The sequence below is a fragment of the Podarcis pityusensis genome (genome assembly GCF_964106645.2).
Source record: "Podarcis pityusensis genome assembly, chromosome: 5".
Classification (NCBI taxonomy): Eukaryota; Metazoa; Chordata; class Lepidosauria; order Squamata; family Lacertidae; genus Podarcis; species Podarcis pityusensis.
Genome location: NC_138032.1, coordinates 21,839,828 through 21,860,135, shown reverse-complemented (window position 1 = coordinate 21,860,135; position 20,308 = coordinate 21,839,828). Strand labels below are relative to the sequence as shown.

Below are 20,308 nucleotides of genomic sequence, written 5' to 3'. Positions count from 1 at the left end.
GCTGCTTCCAGTAAGTGTGAATGAAGCTGAACACATCCCCACCCTATCAACACCTCCAGCGTGTTTAGAAACAGAGATAAATTTGACACTAATGAAGCCATGCTGATGTGAATAGCTGGGGGGGGGGGCGCAAGCCATGAACCCTCCAATAGTGTGTGAAATCAGCCAGGCATTGGCTTTCAGCCACTTGTGACCAAGTGAAGATGCCTGGGTACCAGAATGGCACCTGACATCTCCACCATCTAGAGATCCTTGGATCTGAACTGTTTTCACACACTAATACCTGTAGAATTCTATCAGTTACATTTTAGCTGCGCAATCGGAAAATGAATTTCTGGAACCAAAGTGCTTTTTCTGTGCAGCCTGAGCAGGAGCAGCCGCCATTAAGAAAAAGAGGTCAGAACAGGGCAATATATGTGTGGACTGTCCCTGGATCAAGTGGCTTTTCTTCTTTAAGTTCTCAGAGCTCTTAATCTAGCTCAGGGGTCAGCAAACTTTTTCAGCAGGGGGCCGGTCCACTGTGCCTCAGACCTTGTCGGGGGCCAGACTATATTTTGAAGAAGAAAAAAGAACGAATTCCTATGCCCCACAAATAACCCAGAAATGCGTTTTAAATAAAAGGACACATTTTACTCATGTAAAAGCACAATTTAGAAGGTGATTGGGCCGGATCTGGGCCCCGGGCCTTAGTTTGCCTACCCATGATCTAGCTCAAGGTTGTCATCTGAACTAGCCAGATGTTTAACTGAGAATCAACCAGTCCATCATTTGAAAAATAAGAGTTTAGAGCTGTCTTGCCCCCCCCCCATGGCAACTAGACATTCGGTTTTGGCAACTGCAACCTTGATTTAAGAGCCATTTGGCCTCTAGTTTATGTATCTGAATTTCTAACACTGTTCACCACACACACACAAACTTTTTGCTATGCTCAAAGGCGGTAATTTAAACCCTGCCTTGGTTGGATTCAGCCTGCAGTCTCCATCTCTCCCTGCAGATTCGCTCAGTGCCTGAAATTGAAGGCAACTAAACCTGTGAGAGCTGGACCATAAAGAAGGCTGATAGCCGAAGAATTGATGCTTTTGAATTATGGTGCTGGAGGAGACTCTTGAGAGTCCCATGGACTGCAAGAAGATCAAACCGATCCATTCTGAAGGAAATCAGCCCTGAGTGCTCACTGGAAGGACAGATCCTGAAGCTGAGGCTCCAATACTTTGGCCACCTCATGAGAAGAGAAGACCCCCTGGAAAAGACCCTGATGGTGGGAAAGATGGAGGGCACAAGGAGAAGGGGACGACAGAGGACGAGATGGTTGGATAGTGTTCACGAAGCTACCAACATGAGTTTGACTAAACTGCGGGAGGCAGTGGAAGACAGAAGTGCCTGGCGTGCTCTGGTCCATGGGGTCACGAAGAGTCGGACACGACTAAACGACTAAACAACAACATACCTGAAAAGTTTGCGTGAATCATGAGAAAAGACAGAGCAGTGTGTTAAGTGCTGCCCATCATCCAGCTCCTTCTGAGTGGGTGATGCTGAGCTGGTGTCTCCCTCCTCCTAACAGATACTAGGGAGGCTATGGAAAAATCCTCTTGCTCCGATGGGAGAAGACACAGCAGCCTTTCAGATAAGCACATTCAAGAGAACATGTAAAGGCAAGAGTATGTCCTCAAGCGGTCAATTAGTCTGTGATAAGCACAGAAAGCAGCTCTTAACAAAAACGATGTGGATTATGGTGGTATATGAATTCACCAAGCTCACTGTCGCTGGAGAGGCAATTCCCAAAAATGCCCTAATCTAGTCTGCCAATTTCAAATCTATCAGCCCCACCAAAATGTCCAGCAGTCAGGGATCATGGGAGCTAGAGTCTGACAACATCTGGAAGGCATCGCATTGGGGAAGGCTGGTATTAATGCATCACTTGCATTTAATCTCATTTTCATACAAAAATATTTCTTACCTGTACTTGTAGGGTTTTTAAACTATTTCATACTGCCAATGAAAGAAAGAGTGAATTAACGGTTGTTCCCTGGAAGTATATGTTAGGCAGATTTCAATATCTCCTTAATGTCCTGGGACTCTGGAAATTTGCCTCTCAGCTCTTTTCCACAGTCGTTTTTCCAGAATCCCCAAGACGGCCAAAGCAGTAAAGGAAGAAATGACCGTGAGATTGAGAGAAGCCCAACAGGAAGCTCCCATTTCTACCTATTACGTTAGCAAAGCCAAAGTTGCTGTTCTTTACGTACCTCCATCCATGAACATGGACTTGAGCAAAGAAAGAGAAGGCACATCTCTGCCCCAAGGGGTTTACAATACTAGAGATTGTTACAAGGGAGACAACAGGGGAAGTGAGAGGGGCTACAGCATTGGGGGGGAGGGGAATGGGAACTAATTTAGGACTAATCCACACTTAACTTTTGGCCCACACTTTTCAGGCACAGGTCTGCGGTTTAACGCTCCATGTGTGAGCATTTGGTTTTGTTTTGCCCCGAGCTTTCCCCACGAAAACCTGCTCTTTAAAGCGGAACAGCAGCAAACGTCAATTTGGGTTTTAAACGGTTTGATGTTTGCTCTGATTGAGCTTTAAAGAGCAGGTTTTTGCTGGGAATGCTCCGGAATTGGGGGGGGGGGTGCTTGGACACAAGGCAATAAATCGCAGACCATGCCTAGAAAGAGCACAGGAAAGGTAAGTGTTGATAAGCCTTTAGTAGAAGGATATGAGCACAACATCACCTTGCCAACAAAGGCCTGTATAGTTAAAGCTATGGTTTTCCCAGTAGTGATGTATGGAAGTGAGAGCTGGACCACAAAGAAGGCTGATCGCCGAAGAATTGATTCTTTTGAATTATGGTGCTGGAGGAGACTCTTGAGAGTCCCATGGACTGCAAGAATATCAAACCTATCCATTCTGAAGGAAATTAGTCCTGAGTGCTCACTGGAAGGACAGATCCTGAAGCTGAGGCTCCAATACTTTAGCCACCTCATGAGAAGAGAAGACTCCCTGGAAAAGACCCTGATGTTGGGAAAGATGGAGGGCACAAGGAAAAGGGGACGACAGAGGATGAGATGGCTGGACAGTGTTCTCAAAGCTACGAGCATGAGTTTGACCAAATTGCGGGAGGCAGTGGAAGACAGGAGTGCCTGGCATGCTCTGGTCCATGGGGTCACGGAGAGTCGGACACGACTAAACGACTAAACAACAACAACAACATGAGAACAAGAGGGTGTGGAGCATAGGAAGTTGTGTTATTCTGAGTCAGACCACTGGTCCATTGAGCTCAGTAATGTCAACACTGATTGGCAGCGGCTCTTTGGGGTTTCAGATGGGGATCTATCCCAGCTCTTCCTGGATATGCCAGGAATTGGATTTGGGATTTTCTGTGTGCAAAGCAGATGCTCTAGCACTGAGTTATGGTCCTTCCCCAAGTACCCAAAGGCTCATAGAAAATTAAGTACTATTAAAGGGGATTGCTGAATTACAGGTCTGCTTTTTAAAGTCCGACCTTAAAGGCACAGAGGTGCTCAAAGTTGCAGATTCATTAAGCAGCATTAATAACAGCCTCCAAGACACCAGCCTAGATTTATTGTCAGTCAGAAGGAAAGGAACAGGAGGAGATTATTACATCAAGAGATTTTTAAACTCAGGAGTTCTGCCAAACCAGAGGCAAAATGCAGACCATGGGTGAAATGAACTTCCCCTCTCCGCCATGACCTCTTTACCACTTCTGTCACTGAATGGCCAACCACTACCCTCCAGTGGTGTTTTGGTGTAAAAGTAGTAAGACTTCAAAAACTTGTTTTTCAATGCACATAACTACATGGAAATTACAGCTTCTGACCTTGAAGTCCTGTCCCTTCATTGTAGACATGCATTTAACCTGTTTTGGCTTCTCGGGAACAAGAGTGAGGGCACTTTGCACACACTCTGAGGCATTTGTTACTTTCTAGGGCATTGACATGGTAACTTATTTGTCCTCAACAGATGTTTGTTTTAATTTTGTTTCACTGTATGTTGCTTTAGAACAGGGATCAGCAAATGTTTTCAGCAGGAGGCCGGTCCACTGTCCCTCAGACCTTGTGGGGGGACCAGACTATATTGGGGGGGAGGGAATGAACGAATTCCTATGCCCCCCAAATAACCCAGAGATGCATTTTAAATAAAAGGACACATTCTACTCATGTAAAAACACGCTGATTCCTGGACCATCCACGGGACAGATTTAGAAGGTGATTGGGCCGGATCCGGTCCCCAGGCCTTAGTTTGCCTACCCATGCTTTAGAAAAGTAACCAGTGCAATATAACCCATAGGGGTGCATCCTCTGCCTGCTTGCACAAGGGCTCTTGCACTAGGGGATGGCTGGGTTTCAATGCTGCACAACAGAGGAATCCAACTGTGCTACCGGAAACTTGTTCAACAGATTGCGCAACCTATTGTGAAACAACATTACCAGCAGCCTGCTTGCGCATTTATTTTGTGCAATGACGTTTCACTGGTGAAAAACATTCCCAGCCAACTAGTATGCCACTAAGTGGCTTTAACGTATCGCCACACCAGATACAAACCAAAATTGATTATTGAAGTTTGCATAGCTCACATGTGATGCATTGCAAACACTGTTAATCTGCTGATCATTTGTGTAAGCAAGAACAAGTTACCTGGCATCATTGTGACATCAGGGGTGATTGAGAAGTTGGTAGTGGGACCAGATCCCTCCCCCTGACATATATGCGTGAATCCATGCTGAATCCTGGCAGAAATTAAGCCCTGTAGCTTTAAATTGTAGGTGATACTGCTTCCAACATAGATGCATTACTGCGGTTTAAAATAACCTTTTTTTTTCTGGGCAGTATCGGATGCGCATTCTTTGGGTCCCATGAGCAGTCGATACTTAAAGGGCCTCTTTATGCTAGCATTTGCAATGTTTGCACCGCTACACATGCAGTTAAGAGACCAGCAGTGTCATGTCTGCATGATCCCCATCAGTAAAATCACAGAATTTGCAGGTCAGGCATGCCAAAGCCTTCATTCATTGCCAAAAAAAGCATGAGAGACACAAGCATTTTGCAGTGATCAGGGGCAGCTTTCCTGGCACAAGCTGAGTCCATGTATGTCTCTGATGAGGGAGAGACCTGTGAGCACTCCCTTGTTATCCTAAATGACAATAACTGTGCTGAAAAACGATCTTATGGCTTATTGGGCACTTTGGATCACATTCGGTGCAGCTGACTGCTCCATCAGGCAATTATCATCCCCTTTTAAACACTGACCTTTCCTTTGTTTATATCCTGACATTGAAAACCAACTATGTTATGACAGCCTGGGAGGGAGAAAGTTTGTTGTGTTGACAAAGCAATAAGTGAATCCTTGCTTCATGAGCCATGTGCAGATGTTCTTCCCTACATCTCTCTACCCGCTCTCTCTGTTTGTGTGCAACCATTCTGCTGACATTTCTACTGTCTACACACCTGATTTCTGCTTCTACAGTGACCTCGCCACATATACAGGAATTGTATAACTGGCACATGTATTTTTCTGGTGCCCTGTTCATCCATTGCTCATCTATGTGCCTGGTCCTCTATGCACACATTCAGCAAAACCTCTGGACATCAGGCCAAAGCAGAAAGCAGGGCCTGTCGCTTGCAGTCGCAATCTTCCCTCACCCAAGTCCCACAAAAAACCACACATAAGGATGCTTTAAATAAGCAATATACACTCATAGGGGAGGAAATCACAGTAAGGGGGGGGAGCTAGCAATAAGCACATAGAACGAAAGTGACAAGATCAAAAGAAACAGCTTCATTAACAAGCTTTCTATTGGTCCCATTGGAATGGCACATTAGATTGCACTACTTGGAATACAGAAATATTGCTGTGTTGTTCGCTCTCGAGGTATAAAAACACCCTCTGGCCAACGCAGATGGCAACGACAGTACACAATCAAGACAGAAGACAATCTGCAGCAATTTCTTCCCCTCCTTTAAAAAGTAAAGGACCCCTGGACAGCTAAGTCTGGTCATAGTCAAAGGCGACTATGGGGTTGTGACGCTCATCTCGCTTTCAGGCCGAGGGAGCCGGTATTTGTCCACAGACAGCTTTCTGGGTCATGTGGCCAGCATGACTAAACCGCTTCCAGTGCAACAGAACACCGTGACGGAAACCAGAGCGCACGGAAACGCCATTTACCTTCCCGCCACAGCAGTACCTATTTATCTACTTGCACTGGCATGCTTTCGAACTGCTAGGTTGGCAGGAGCAGGGACAGAGCAACGGGAGCTCACCCCACCATGGGAATTCAAACTGCCAACCTTCTGATCAGCAAGCCCAAGAGGCTCAGTGGTTTAGACCACAGCGCCACCCGCGCCCAAACTTTAATTGGAGGCCACTCCTAAGTAGGCAAGTCTGAGCAATGCTCAGGCATGGGTTTTTGAGAGCCTGCGTGCTACTTCAGGTTCTTCTTGTGGGTCCCCACAGGCATCGAGAGGACCACTGTGAGAACAGGATGGTGTATTAGATGAGCCATTGGACTGACCCAGCAAGCTCTCCCTTATAGGGATTTCCATAGCCAAGGGTGTTTTAAACTTGTCCAAAGTGCCCCATTACTTGGGCTCCATCCAAAACCTTCTACAGCAGCATTCAGATGTTTTTGACTACAATTCCCATTAGCCTCCTTTTCACACAGCTCTGGCAGGTGCTCCAGCCCTGTGATTTATGATGCGTTCAAGACTCGTGCAGATTTATAGGTTCTACATATATGCGGCTGAACAGGCATCGCCAAGGGGGGAACATCGCTTGTTCGTCTCACTGCATTAAAAGTATAACGTAAGTTATGTGAGTGGCATCAATGAAAAGCACAGGGGGCAGGTCCGTGGTTGGGCAAATCACGAGGGATTGAGGGAACATGCCCTAGTCTTTGACAGGCAAACACCTTCCCGTAGCGAGAAGACAGGCTACCGTATTTTTCGCTCTGTAAGATGCACCAGACCACAAGACGCACCTAGTTTTTGGAGGAGGAAAACAAGAAGAAAAAAAATTCTGAATCTCAGAAGCCAGAACAGCAAGAGGGATCTCTGCGCAGTGAAAGCAGAGATCCCTCTTGCTGTTCTGGCTTCTGGGATAGTTGCGCAGCCTGCATTCACTCCATAAGACGCACACACATTTTCCTTTACTTTTTAGGAGGGAAAAAGTGAGTCTTATACAGCAAAAAATACGGTATGTTAATCAGAGACACGTAAATCATATTGAAGGTATGTGGGTAGGCCGTTAGTTCACAGTTCCCCAAGAGAAAAGTGGCTAAAAGATTACCTGTAAATCAACTGTGACATAAAATGTTTGTCTGAAGCATTTTTATCAGGAGGCACGCATTTTTTTTGAGCCGCCAGAGTCTGGTACGTGTAAAAAAGTAACTGCTGAGGCCGAACCAATTAGGTCTCTCTCCCTCCCTCTGCTACTTTAAGGACTTTAGCAAAGCTGCCCTTTACAAAGCTAATCCTTGTCAATTATTAAACTCTTATTCACATATCCATTACCTTATAAAACACTGCGCATACGGCAGATGGACTGGCGCACTGCCCGTTTCTGCTCCAGCATATGCATGAAATTAATCTCCAAGCTCTGTATACAAAACGCAGGAGATCTCCAAAAATATAAACACAGTTCCTGGAACTCTAGATAAACTAAACCCGCTGTGTATTTGGCCTCTGCTCTAAACAGCATGCCAGAAGTGTGACCCGCCAGGAAGTGCTACCTCAAATTACTTTCCAAAATCAAAAGGTATTTCCTAGGACAGCTGATTCCCAAACTTGAATTTTCCCCCAGGGACGTACTGAAAATTGCTGGAGGTTTTGGCGGACCACTTAACATAGCTGTCAACTTTTCCCTTTTTTTAAGGGAAATTCCCTTATTCCAAATAGGATTCCTCGCAAGGAAAGGGAAAAGTTGACAGCTATGCCACTTAAGGATTCTTCTGCCTGTTGCAGCAATTGTAATGTGCTGTGCAATTTTTACTTGTACTTTTATTGCTCCTTTTATTTCTTACATTGCATTTTATGTGGAGACCTGAAGGAGCGTCTCCACCCGCATCATTCAGCCCGGACACTGAGATCCAGCGCCGAGGGCCTTCTGGCAGTTCCCTCATTGAGAGAAGTGAGGTTACAGGGAACCAGGCAGAGGGCCTTCTCGGCAGTGGCACCCGCCCTGTGGAACACCCTCCCATCAGATGTCAAGGAAATAAGCACCTATTTTATCTTTAAAAGACATCTGAAGGCAGCCCTGTTTAGGGAAGTTTTTAATATTTAATGCTGTATTGCTTTTAACACTCAATTGGAAGTCGCCCAGAGTAGTTGGGGAAACTCAGTCAGATGGGCGAAGTATAAATAAATTATTATTATTATTATTATTTTATTGCAATTCAAATTCTCCAGAATTTGATTTCCCAGTGCTCTTCACCGAAACGCTGTGGGCCATACTTTGGGAACCACATCCTATTTCTAATTTTAATACTTTTTTATTTCACTGCATTTATTTTGCACCCTGAAGCTTTCTTCCTCCCCATTCTTATTTTCACAACAGTCCTATGAGGCTGGCTAGGCTAAGAGATTGCGACTGGATCAAGGTCATCCAGCAAGCTTCACAGCTGAGCAGGGATTTGAACCCTGGTCTCCAGGTCCTAGTTCAGCACTCCAACTACTACACCACACTGTCCTAGGGGAGAACTTGACCAGCCACTTTTCTCCTCCATGTGATCATCTTATAATAACATAACACCAGGGCTGTTACAACCTGCAAAAAGAAAAAGAAAAACGAGCCAGCATTTCCTTTCCGGCTACATATAAGGTAAAACCTCTCCTCTGCAGCTAGCACAGAAACACAGGTGACTTAAGTCTCTTAGCAGGCTAGTTTAAAAGAAGATTTTGCATAATTATTCCTGCATTGCAGGGGGGCTGGGGACTAGATGACCCTTGGGATCCCTTCCAATTCTATGATTCTATGAATCTATATATACACATATTTAAATAAGAGGTGACATTACGTTTCAAGGCCCCTAAATATGATAGGCTCTGCACAAAAATTAAAATGCACAATCCCTGCCTTCAGCCTTGTAGCCTGTGAGATCAAGTCAAGGTACATCAGGGTGCAAAGGAAAGGAAAACAGGAGGAGGTTCAGCAAGGAAGCTGGGATATGGCTGGGGAAAGAGAGTGTCCTGGTTTTGACCTTTAAAGCCCTCTGTGGCCTCAGACCCTCGTACTTACGGGACTGCCTCTCCTGGTATGTCCCACAGAGGACCCTAAGGTCCATGAATAACCATAGTTTAGAGGTCCCAGGCCCTAAGGAAGCCAGACTATCCTCCATCAGGGCCAGGGCTTTTTCAGTGATGGCCCCCGACCTGGTGAAATGTTCTGTCCCACGAGACTAGGGCCCTGCAGGACTTGATCTCCTTGCACAGGGTCTGTAAGACAGAGCTCTTCCGCCTGGCCTTCAATTTGAATTAGCCTGATCCTCTATTCCCCTTTCCTCTTCTATGAAGAAACCCTTTCTGGGACCCCACATTTAAATTCTTCCCTGGTCTCCTTGCTGGCCCTAGTAGGACCAACTTGGCCAATTAGCCCTGGTAATCACTTGATGTCTACTGACTGAGTTGTTGTTGTTTTTCCTTTCCCAAAATGACCCCTGAATTTTTGAATTTTATTGATATTGATGCTGCATTTTGTGTTGTATTTTATGCTGTTTTTAAGTCGCATTTTAATCAATGTTTTATATTTGCTGTTAGCTGCCCTGAGCCTGGTTTTTAAACCGGGAAGAGCGGAGTATAAATAAAAATTTATTATTATTATTATTATTATTATTATTAAACAGAGTCAGATTACTGGGCAGTTTAGCCTAGTGCTCCCTAATCCAATTGGCAGGACTTCTGAAGCAATCTTCTGCAGACCTGGTAGCCAATTGGATGTGCTTGAGATTGGACCTGGGAAGAAATACCTATGTTGGACCCACTGACATCCATCGGTCACATGTTGCGTAAAAGCTGCAGAATTTCCTCTAACAGTCAGTCAACAACCACACACGACATTCTAGTACCGCAAGGAATCTAAACCACTTATCTCCCCACAAGCTGCAGCGAACTTATCATAGCAACACTACAAAGAAAACCACTGAGGTGAATCACACACACACACACACACACACCCCTGGCAGCAAGCTGCTTCTTCAAACCCTTCAACCCATCCTGTAAATCTGGAGGAGCACTTGGTAAAAATTGGGCAGGTGGAAGTGCAGGGGAAGGTCAGAGCAGCAGGAAAGTTCTGTTTTCAAGAGGCATCAACAATCCCCCTTTGCATCATGAGAAGCCAGGGTTCCTGTGGGACCCAGAGTATAATTCGGTTCCCATTACAATCTACTAAATTTAATGGAGAAATGTTGTCTCTTATCACACTAAAGAAAAACTGTGGTTTTTATAGGTCGAGACTCAATACCTTCTCCCACTGCTAAGGAAGATCGATGCATGTTGTCATGTACGGCAGATTATATTATGTACGATGCCTTGTGTTTGACAGATTGACCCGATGGTTATAAATATGAAAGCAGCTTGTTTCAACTTTTAAGGCTAAATTAACCCACTTTTCACCATAAACAATGCCCCCCCCCCATGAAAAATGGTTGGTTGAACAATTCATTCAGAATACATTTGGGCAACAAGAAATCAACCTTCATTCAAAGACGATGCACAACAGATGATATAATTTTAAAGTGCCAATAAGAAAGCATAGGTTTGGAGGGGGAAGAGAGAGAACTATCATTTTTTTAAAGGTTTACAAATGGGCTGAGTCCAAAGATACTCCGTAATATGAAAAAAACACCTTAGCTGGAAGAGACACTTTCACCCTCCGTTGGGTTGCAGCCCCTACTTGTTACCAACCACAGTGACACTTTGTCCTTTGATTCTCTGGAGAGGCTTTTCAGAGAAAGAAAATTGGTGACTCCTCCATGCATGAACAGAAGTGACTTTTACCTGCATAGGAAGATGTTCTGAATCAATCCTACATCAAATAAAAGGAAGTGGAGAAAAACAAGCTTAAAATATTCCATCATACTGACAGTCATCTCGCAACAACCAGCTGCCCATGCCCAAACACATAGAAATGGTAATTTAACAGTCACTGATGAAATGCCCCTTAAAATCCGAAAGAGATTGAACAGCATGCCTTTCTGCCGAAGACTTATAGGAATGTGAATGGTATCCTTACCTTTCTCTGGGCTTAAATTTTTATATACTTCGAGGTCTGCCATTAAATCTGTTATTGTTATACATTATTGGCAGGCAGAGCAGAAAGTCTCCTTGAAGCAGAAGCCCAAATTCATTCACCTCTCCAGGGATAGAATATTTGCAACACAATTCTTAGAAGTATCCATGAACTTTGTCAATCTTGTCTGTTACGAAACAAGTTGAAGTCTATGTGATCCGCAGCATGGATTTGGGAAGATTAGCAGTCATAGAATCAGAGGACCGTAGAGTTGGAATCATTTTTTTAAAATCTGAAAGGTGATCCTGGATAACTTTGCTCCAAACTGGAAGGTAGGGAGGGAAAGAAGAAAAAAATCCCCAGGCAGAGAGGAAGCCTGGAAAGCTCTGCTCTGTGCAGCTGCTGTTGTGGAAATGCAGGACCACTTTGGGTATGAGACATGCAAGCACAGTGAAATGATTCAAATCCTCAAGGCACAAAATGTGCACAAAGCACTGTGAGAAGCAGGTCTCTCAAACGTCACGGAGGAAATCCTTTGCACCTCGGAAAAGAAAACCCATCCCCACTTTTGGGTTTTAAAATCAGAGGAGTGACGCAAGCTGAAAGCTGAAGAAAAGAAAGCAGAATACCACTAAAAAAAAAATCTCTAGCTGAGAGAATTTGTGGAGTGGAAAAAAGCAGACAAGAGACAGCACAATGAGCTTTTCCAAGACTTTCTTTAACAAAGAAAGGGCTTGTAAATTATTGTTAATTGGACAGTACTCCCACTTTGCTTTGAACTTAAATAAATCAAAACTGCAAGCATATAATTTAGGTTCAGCATCCTTTTTTGCCTAAATGAGTCTACAAACCCTGAACACGGCAGACTGAAATTCTACAGATATCCCTTTCTGTGTGGGCAACGGGGAGGTGTGCACCTGTTGAATTTCTGCCTGCCATTTATTTTATTATTTTTATACCCCACCTTTCCCCCAAGGAGCTCAAGGTGGCATACATGAATTTCCCTCTCCCCATTTTATCCTGACAACAACCTGCTGAGAGGCAGTGAGTGACCCAAGGTCACCCTTCATGGCTGAGTCGGGGCTAGAACCCTGGTCTCCCAGCTCTTAGGCAAACACTCTTAACAACTTTACCATCCTGGCTCTTCATCAGCCATGCAGTTGATAAAGGCACAGAACCACCAGCAGTTCCTGGTGGAGAGTTCCTTAGTGTCTTGTGCATTGTTTGATTGCTTATGATTTCCGAAACACACTGGTCTCCCTGCTAAGGGGCCAAGGCTTAGCCTCTGGCATCTTCAGTTAAATATATCTCTGATGCTAGGAGTCATCGCCAGAGGAGGCTGCAGGAGATGGTCCACTGGTTTGCCTTAGTGTAAAACTGCTCGAGAGAATCAAGTTCTTCCAAGAATATTACACAGCATTTATACCAAGTACAGCAGCAGATTCTGACTCTTCTTCAGCAAAGCCAGCTAGAATCCAACTCCCTGCAAGAGGCTCTCTCCGTCTTTCAATCGAGCGCCAGCAAACCTGAGGAGAAAAGCCTGGGGGGTCTACTGCAAACACACTCTTCTCCAGCTGCCTGTCAGCAGTTGGTTGTCAACAAGGCCATCTACAGCCTGCCCTCACTGGAGACACCTGGCACCTATGTGAGTTGCCAGCAGGAAAAAATCCTTGCTGTCCCTGTGGTATTTTTGGTCTGATGCAGAAGAATGGGCTTGAGGAATGAAGGTGGCCGAAAAAACAAGGCTTACCTGCCAGCACCACCAGTTGCCTTGAATGTGTATCATTGGAAGAGCTTTAGAGAGGTTTTTATGTCCTTTATACAGTATTTTTAAACAGTACTCTTAATGCGCATGGTACAGTCTGTATTTGCTCTGGCCTCACCTCTAGCCCAGAATTAACCTCCCCCCCCACAACAATGGGATATTAGCTCTGCCCAAGGCATGATGGAGAGCAGCAATGGCAGGGAAAAGATAGACATAACCTTTTACAAGTACAGGAAGACAGACCATGGACAGAATAATTGCCACACACAGGAGGAATAAGGATATAGTTTAAATGCTTCACCTACAGATTTATAAATCATTTAATGTGTCAAGACGAATGGATGTCGTTAATATTGCAGTTGTTGTATAAGGGATTGTTATTTTGAATGGATTGTGACTGAGTTGAATAAGATTTTGTAATGTAGAAACAAAGCAAATAATCAAACCATCAATTCTAGCACATGGGAGGCCATCTAAATTATATAATTTGGCATCTGGATGATTTGGATTAGTAATTGTATTATAATCTGGCATTGTTATAAGGCTACCATTGGATTATTGTAATTGAAAACTAATAAAATATATTGTCAAAATTAACCTCCACACCGCATCCTTCTTAAGCAAAGGAGAACTAAGCCTGATAAATACTGACCTGGCTATTGTGTCACAGCTGATGCAGTCCAGGTCAAGCTGCACAAGCTCAGCACCTAAAGCCTAGTGACAGACAACTGGAGGCCCATGGAATCAATCCAGCCTTCCAATGAGACCCTCAGAAAGCCCTGCTGAACCAAATCAAAGCTCCACCTAGTCTAGCATTATTCTTCTTCCTGTGCCAAACACCTTCAGGAAGCCCACAAGCAATGCACCATAGTTAGAGCACTCACCTGTTGCTGTTTCCGAAGAACTAGTAACATTGCCTTTGGACTGAGGTCCCACTGGAAAGAGCCATGGCTCAGTGGCAAAGCATCTGCTTTGCATGCAGACGGTCCCAGGTTCAAGCCCCAGCATCTCCAGGTAGGGCTGGGAAAGAACCCCATCTGAAATCCTGGGGTACCACAGCCGGTAAAGGTAGACAGTACATTTACCGGGTGGACCACTGGCCTGGTTCAGTATAAGGCAGCTTCCTAAGGTCCTGATGCAAAGGGGAGAGTTCAGCAGGGAGCACTCTTGAAGCCCAACTCCTTTAAAAGAGTAGTTTAAGACAACTGGAAGAGGTTGGGTTGGGTTGGGTTGGGTTGGGTTGGGTTGGGTAACTCACCATGGACCTTCCATAGAGGCTCAGCCAGATCTCACATGGTAAGGCTAAATTTGGTACAGAAGTTGAAGTTGGGGTACAGAAGCAGCATTCACTGTGGCAGCCCCTAAGTGGTGGAATTCCCTCCCCAGAGAGATGTGTCCAGCACCTTCACTTTCAGCTAATGCTGAAGACCCTCCTCTTTATCCTGACCTTTGAAACACGAGGTGTGTTTTTCAGGACTCCACACTACTTCTGTGACGATAATTCATTTTAGCTGGTTTTTTTATTTCTGGATTTTAAATTGTTGTAACCAACCCTACAGCCTGCTGTCAAAGGGCTGGAAACAATAATATTAATAATGGAAATCACTGTGCTGAACTCACTCTCTCCTTTACTCCCGAGATAATCAGATTCCTCTCAATTACACAGCATTAGACACCAATTATGTCACAGCCTTTTAACATTTAGCATCCCTAAGCAAATCTCAGTGAAGTTATTTTTCATTTTGCTACTTTATGATATAATGTGCTCTTGCGCAGTTCTCGTTTTTAACTGAAATTGCTTGCAAAGAAGAAATGCTGGCGTAAAGAGTCCTTCCCTGTGACTTTTACAGCCATAATTTTCCTGAGCGCAGAACATCACAATCTTCTCCTGAGCCAAGAACTCGCTTGAATTTGTAAATATATCCAGCAGATTAAACAGATCAACTGAAGTTTCCAGAAAAATAATTGCAATACTCGTGAAGTTAGCACCTGCTTATGATAATGTTTTTTCTTCCTTCGTCAAGAGAACCTCTCTGCTGAAAGAGTATTGCACAACATGGTAACACAAAACAGCCAACTTTTGGGTGAGGCCATTCAGCCTTCTGTAACATGGGGGACTACAACCTGCTCCTCCAGATGAGCTTCTCAAGCAGTCCTTAAGGTACCCCGGGCAGGAACTAGGTTGTTCAAAGCTTCATATATCAATGAAATATCCTTGAATTTGACCCAGTAGCTTATGAGCAACCACAGCAAATGCTTTAGCAGAACTATCACATCCTGTCCGCTCCCATCAGCAGTCTAGACCACATTGCAAAACTTTGGTCTCAAGCGATGCAACAAAGAGAATTTTACCATGTCTCCACAACCAATCAAAAGAAACAGGCAAAGATTGCCCTGAGAAAGGAGTCTGGATACCACAGACAACCAATTCCCCATTTGGTTGCTTGCTAAGTTTACAAGTAGTCCTCCATGTGGAAAATGGGCATCTGAATCAACCCTCTATATATCTGGTTGGCTCTTGATACTATGAGAAGCACTAACAAGCAAAGCACACTTTGGAGAGATGTGCATCTGAGACCTGTGCATCTTCCACATCTGCATTTATATTGCTGTTAGAGGAACTACCCATTATTCATACATTGACTTGGCTGTGCTAACATGCAAAGCTGCCATAATAAATTGTTGCGTTTTCCCACAAGATGTAGCGATGGCCATCAACTTGCATGGCTTTAAAGGAGAATTGGACTAATTCATGGAGGGCAAGGCTACCAGTGGCTACTAGACATGGTGGCTATGTTCTGCCCGCACTGCAGGGGACACATGGCGCTGTGGTCTAAGCCACTGAGCCTCTTTGGGGTTTGCCGATCGGAAGGTCAGCAGTTCAAATCCATGTGATGGGGTGAGCTCTCATTGCTCTTTCCCAGCTTCTACCAACCTAGAAGTTTGAAAGCACACCAGTGTAAGTAGATAAATAGGTACCGCTGTGGCAGGAAGGTAAACGGCATTTCTGTGCGTTCTGGTTTCCGTCACAGTGTTTTGTTGTGCCAGAAGTGGTTTAGTCATGCTGGCCAGAAAGCTGTCTGTGGACAAAGGCCGGCTCCCTTGGGCCTGAAGCGAGATGAGCGCCATACCCCATAGTCAAATTTGAGTGGACTTTACCATCCTGGGGTCCTTTACCTCTGAATATTAGATGCTGAGACTCAAAAGTAAGGAGAGTTGTTGTTGCCCTCAGGTCCTACTTGTGAATTTCCCACAGGCATCTGATTGGCCACTGTGAGAACAGGATGCTGGACTAGGTGGGGCCTTGGTCTGATCCAGCAGGACCTTTTATGTTATTAAACTGGCATTATTGAGAGAGAGAGCGGCTGTGTTCTGAGGTTTATTGCTAGGCCTCCCCCCCCCCTTTCATCTATTCATTGCATCTAATTAACTTAAAAGGAGAATTTGGAGACCAGACCTAATGAAATTGTAAAACAAGCTTCCAGGAACAGTTTTGGAATAACCAACTGTTGGTGAATAGAGTACAGACTTGGATATACTTATGACAGAATTTTGTTCCAAAGCCTTCGTTGTGTGTCATTTGAGTTTTCTGCCATATGTTTGAGGGATTTTCCTGTGACCTCACAGGTGTTCATGGACCACATCATGTTAGCTAGGGATTAGAGTCCAGCAACACCTGGAAGGCTACAGGTCCTTCACTTCTGTTCTATGTCATCAAGTGATGCCATGATTCTGGAAAAGATACTGCTGTTGCATGGAGCTTCCAGTTTAAATTCCAACTCAGTTCCGAAACCATTGGGTGGCTCCATGCAAGCCAGTATTAGGCTTAGAGAAGCTGGCCAGAAAAAGACCAATGTGTGGTTTCCTTATTCCTCTACGTATCTCTGCATCTCACTCTTAGTCTGCCTGTCCACCAACTTCCAGATCTTGTAACTATTTAGAGCACTCAATTTCAGATTCACTTGCTCCTCCTCTGTTCCACCATCCTTCACACAGCACTTCAAGTTTGAACCTTGGCTCATGGATTATGACTACACCACAGAGGCAGCTTCCAAACACTGGTTGTCATAAAACAGGGGTCGGCAACCTAAGGCCCATGGGCCACAAGCAGCTCACGGGGGTCGTTCTACCAGCCCACAAGCCACCCCCAAACCGAGCCGCCTGCTCAGCGAGTCCCTGCATGCTGGAAATCGCATCTGCACAGACACAGATGACAGAAATCACAGGCATGCGGACTCATGCACACCCATGATCTGGCCCATGGAGGGGGCGCTGCAGCAGTGAACCGGCCCAGGCAAGGTAAGCCTTGCAGACCCCTATGGTAAAACCCTGGGAGGGTGGAATGCTCTTGTGCTCACGTTCTGCTCCCTGGTTTCCAACAGACATCTGGTTGCCCACTGGAAGAACAGGGTGTTGGACTAGATGGGCCACTGGCCTGACACAGCGGAATCTCACGTTCTTCTCTACATACAACTTTTCCACCAAGGAGCTCATGGTGGTGTAAATGGTTCTCCCTTCTTCTCCATTTTATCCTCAAAACAACACTGAGAGGGAGGTTAGGCTCAAAGTCAGTGAGGTCAACCAATGAGCTTCAAGGCTAAATGGGGACTTATCTGGTCTCCCAGGTCCTAGTCCACCCTACTGGCTCTGTCCATGAATAACTCTACCTCTCTGTTGACCTTGTTAGACGATGGTGATGGAGCCTCCTATGGAACTGGCTAGCATGCTCCATCATGACTGGTCCAAAATAATACAGAAACAGGAGGGAATGGACTTCTGGGGGAAAGAGGTGTAGATCAGAAATAAGACTGATTTGACCACCCCAAAGATGCTACTTTGCTTATCACATAAATGGATGTGTCATGCCAAGTCATGCTGGCGACAGAGCTACAAATCTATGGTTTTCACTTTCAGATACAGAAGATGGTGCATTAATTAGTAGCAAAGTCACAGAAAGCCAAGCTTAGGTACTGAAAAAATTTAAAGCTACATATACTGCCACACAAAAAGAGAAAGGGTGGCAGCATTTATTCATCCTGAACAGACGGGGGACGGGGACAGTAGCCTAGAGCTGAAATGTAAGATTTATGTCAGATCCCTAGGACTGTCAATCACAGTCAATATGAAGCAGCTGCACCCATGAAGAAAGCCGCTGAGATTATAATTAGTTTGTCTAGAAAGGAAAAGGGGAAACTAAAATGACAATCCTCTTTTTTCTTTTTTTGCAACACCTGTCCAAACAGGCAGGTTTGGCTTAGATGTACCTTGAATCTGAGCCATCGCTGTCCTTTCAGGATTGCCTGCTTCCCGCTCAAATTGTTGCCAACATCAGCGCAGAGAGCCAATCTATTCAATGGGAAACTCTGCAGAGCATCCTAGAGCAGCTTTTAAGCAGATATATTTGAAAGCCTTTCTTGACCATTCTGTAGGGTCAATCAATCATAAATTAAGGCAAGATGCTCCGGGGACAAAGAGACGTCGGTCTGCATGAGATAATCGTAATTGGCGCTCTCTCAGCCTTGATCATTAGGAGAAATCAAATGCTAAATGAAATGGTTCCTTTGGACCACACTTTCTTAAGGTGCTGTGTCAACACTGACAAGGTTAGCGTTTTCGTCAAGAATAAAATCCCACGGCGGCAAGAGTCTTAATAGCACAAGGATGGAAGAACGAAGAAATCCCGACAAAAGAACTGTGGCAAGGGGAAATAATGGAATATGTGGAACTGGCGAAACTGACGCACAAGTTACGTGAAAAGGACAGCTGTGACTTTAAAGAAGAATGGGAACCTTTTACAAAGTATTTAAAGAAACAACAAAATGAACTGATCTCCTTGGCAGGTTTTGAATAAACAAACACAAACTTACTATTAGTAACATATAGATAGATAAATTGAGGGTCAGTACAATTTGATAATATGCAGAAAATAACATGTGAGAGGAGCTATGGGAAGTCCGGGGGGGGGGTTCTTTTAGGGAGGGGGAGGGGAAATTAGGGGGGGAAGGAGGATGTTATGTTGAAATTCTCAATAAAAACTATTTTAAAAAAGAATAAAATCCCACCCACCCAAGCTGTAGTTTGGGAAACCAAAATGAGTGAGTGTGACCATTAATATGGTTAAGATGACTGCCTCCTTGCCTACAAATCTTGTGTGATAAGATTGGCAGAGGGGGCCTCTTGGTACTTCCACCACCCTCAGAAGTTCAGGACTGGCAGTCCAAAGGAGGGCATTCTCTGTGGCATCCCATAAACTCTGGCACTGGCTCCCCACAGAGAAGAGTTGGCATATTCATTGCACAACTTTCATCCCATACTGAAGGTGCACCTGTTGGCTCTGTCCTTTGATATCCAAAGGACAACTGTGCACTTTTTAACCAGTTCTAAAACGGTATTTTTATATTGTTTGTAAATTGCTTTATGGATTATTGCTTTATATTTGGGGAGCACAAGCCATCCCTTGCTTTATAGGGGAAAGGAATGTAGCCGAGTGGTAAAGCATTTGTTTTGCATGCAGAATATGAGTCTTCCAGGTACGGCTGGGAGAGACCCCTGTCTGACATCCTGGAAAGCCACTACTCATCCATGTAAATACTTAGCTAGGTAAATGAATGGTCCGACCTGCTATAAGGCAGCTTCATATGTTCCTATGGTGGTAATCTGCTGGGACTTTATGGTGTGGTGCAGGTAAGAAATTCAATAAAGGCTTAAGTATCAATTGGCTGCAGGCCGACAGCAGATGGAGAGTGGCCCAATTTGATGAGAAAAAGATGTGGCTAAAAGATCTTGGAATGCTAGCTCTATAGACAGCACTAAAGCCCTTCAATCAGTCATGGGTAAATCAGTAAGATCCGACAGCAAATAAAATGCCAAGCCTAATCTTGATAACACAGATGCAGAAACTATCACCAAAGTTGGAAGGGACCTCCAAAGTCACCTAGTCCAGCCCCTGCAATGCAGGAAGGGGACAGTGAGGTAGTCAAGTGGCCTAAGCAAAACAGTCACAGTGAACCCTCTCCCCTTACAAAATGTTCCTTACACACACAAAAAAACCCACTGACAACATGGCTTGTTAAAGCTAAGAATTGCAGCCTCACAATAATTTTAATTTTCTGCTTCACCAACCTTTTTCTTTCACTATCCAAAGTCATAGAAAAATCGCTACTTTTTGCCAAAGAGAGCGATTAGTGGAGGGCAGAACTTTGCTTTCCTACAATAAATATGGAGGGGAGAAACAATATTATATAAGCATTGTGCTGCAACCCAAATTACCCAATTCAGCTATTATAAAATGAGCCCATGAAAGGCC

The 20,308-nt window shown here is 44.6% G+C and overlaps 1 protein-coding gene across 7 annotated transcripts in view; it reads right to left on the bottom strand.

The window, feature by feature from the left end:
• Positions 1–20,308, bottom strand: part of PLCH1 (phospholipase C eta 1) — a 145,646-nt gene that overhangs the window by 93,028 nt on the left and 32,310 nt on the right. The window contains exon 1 of one of the 7 annotated variants that reach the window (XM_081007716.1): positions 11,241–11,737. The exons of 5 other annotated variants lie outside the window; for them this stretch is intronic. In XM_081007716.1, coding sequence (XP_080863842.1) covers positions 11,241–11,283 — 43 coding nt within the window. In that variant the 5' untranslated portion in view covers positions 11,284–11,737. Of the gene's footprint in view, positions 1–11,240; positions 11,738–20,308 lie in introns of those variants that run through there. One more of the 7 variants, XM_081007711.1, reaches the window with a different exon arrangement.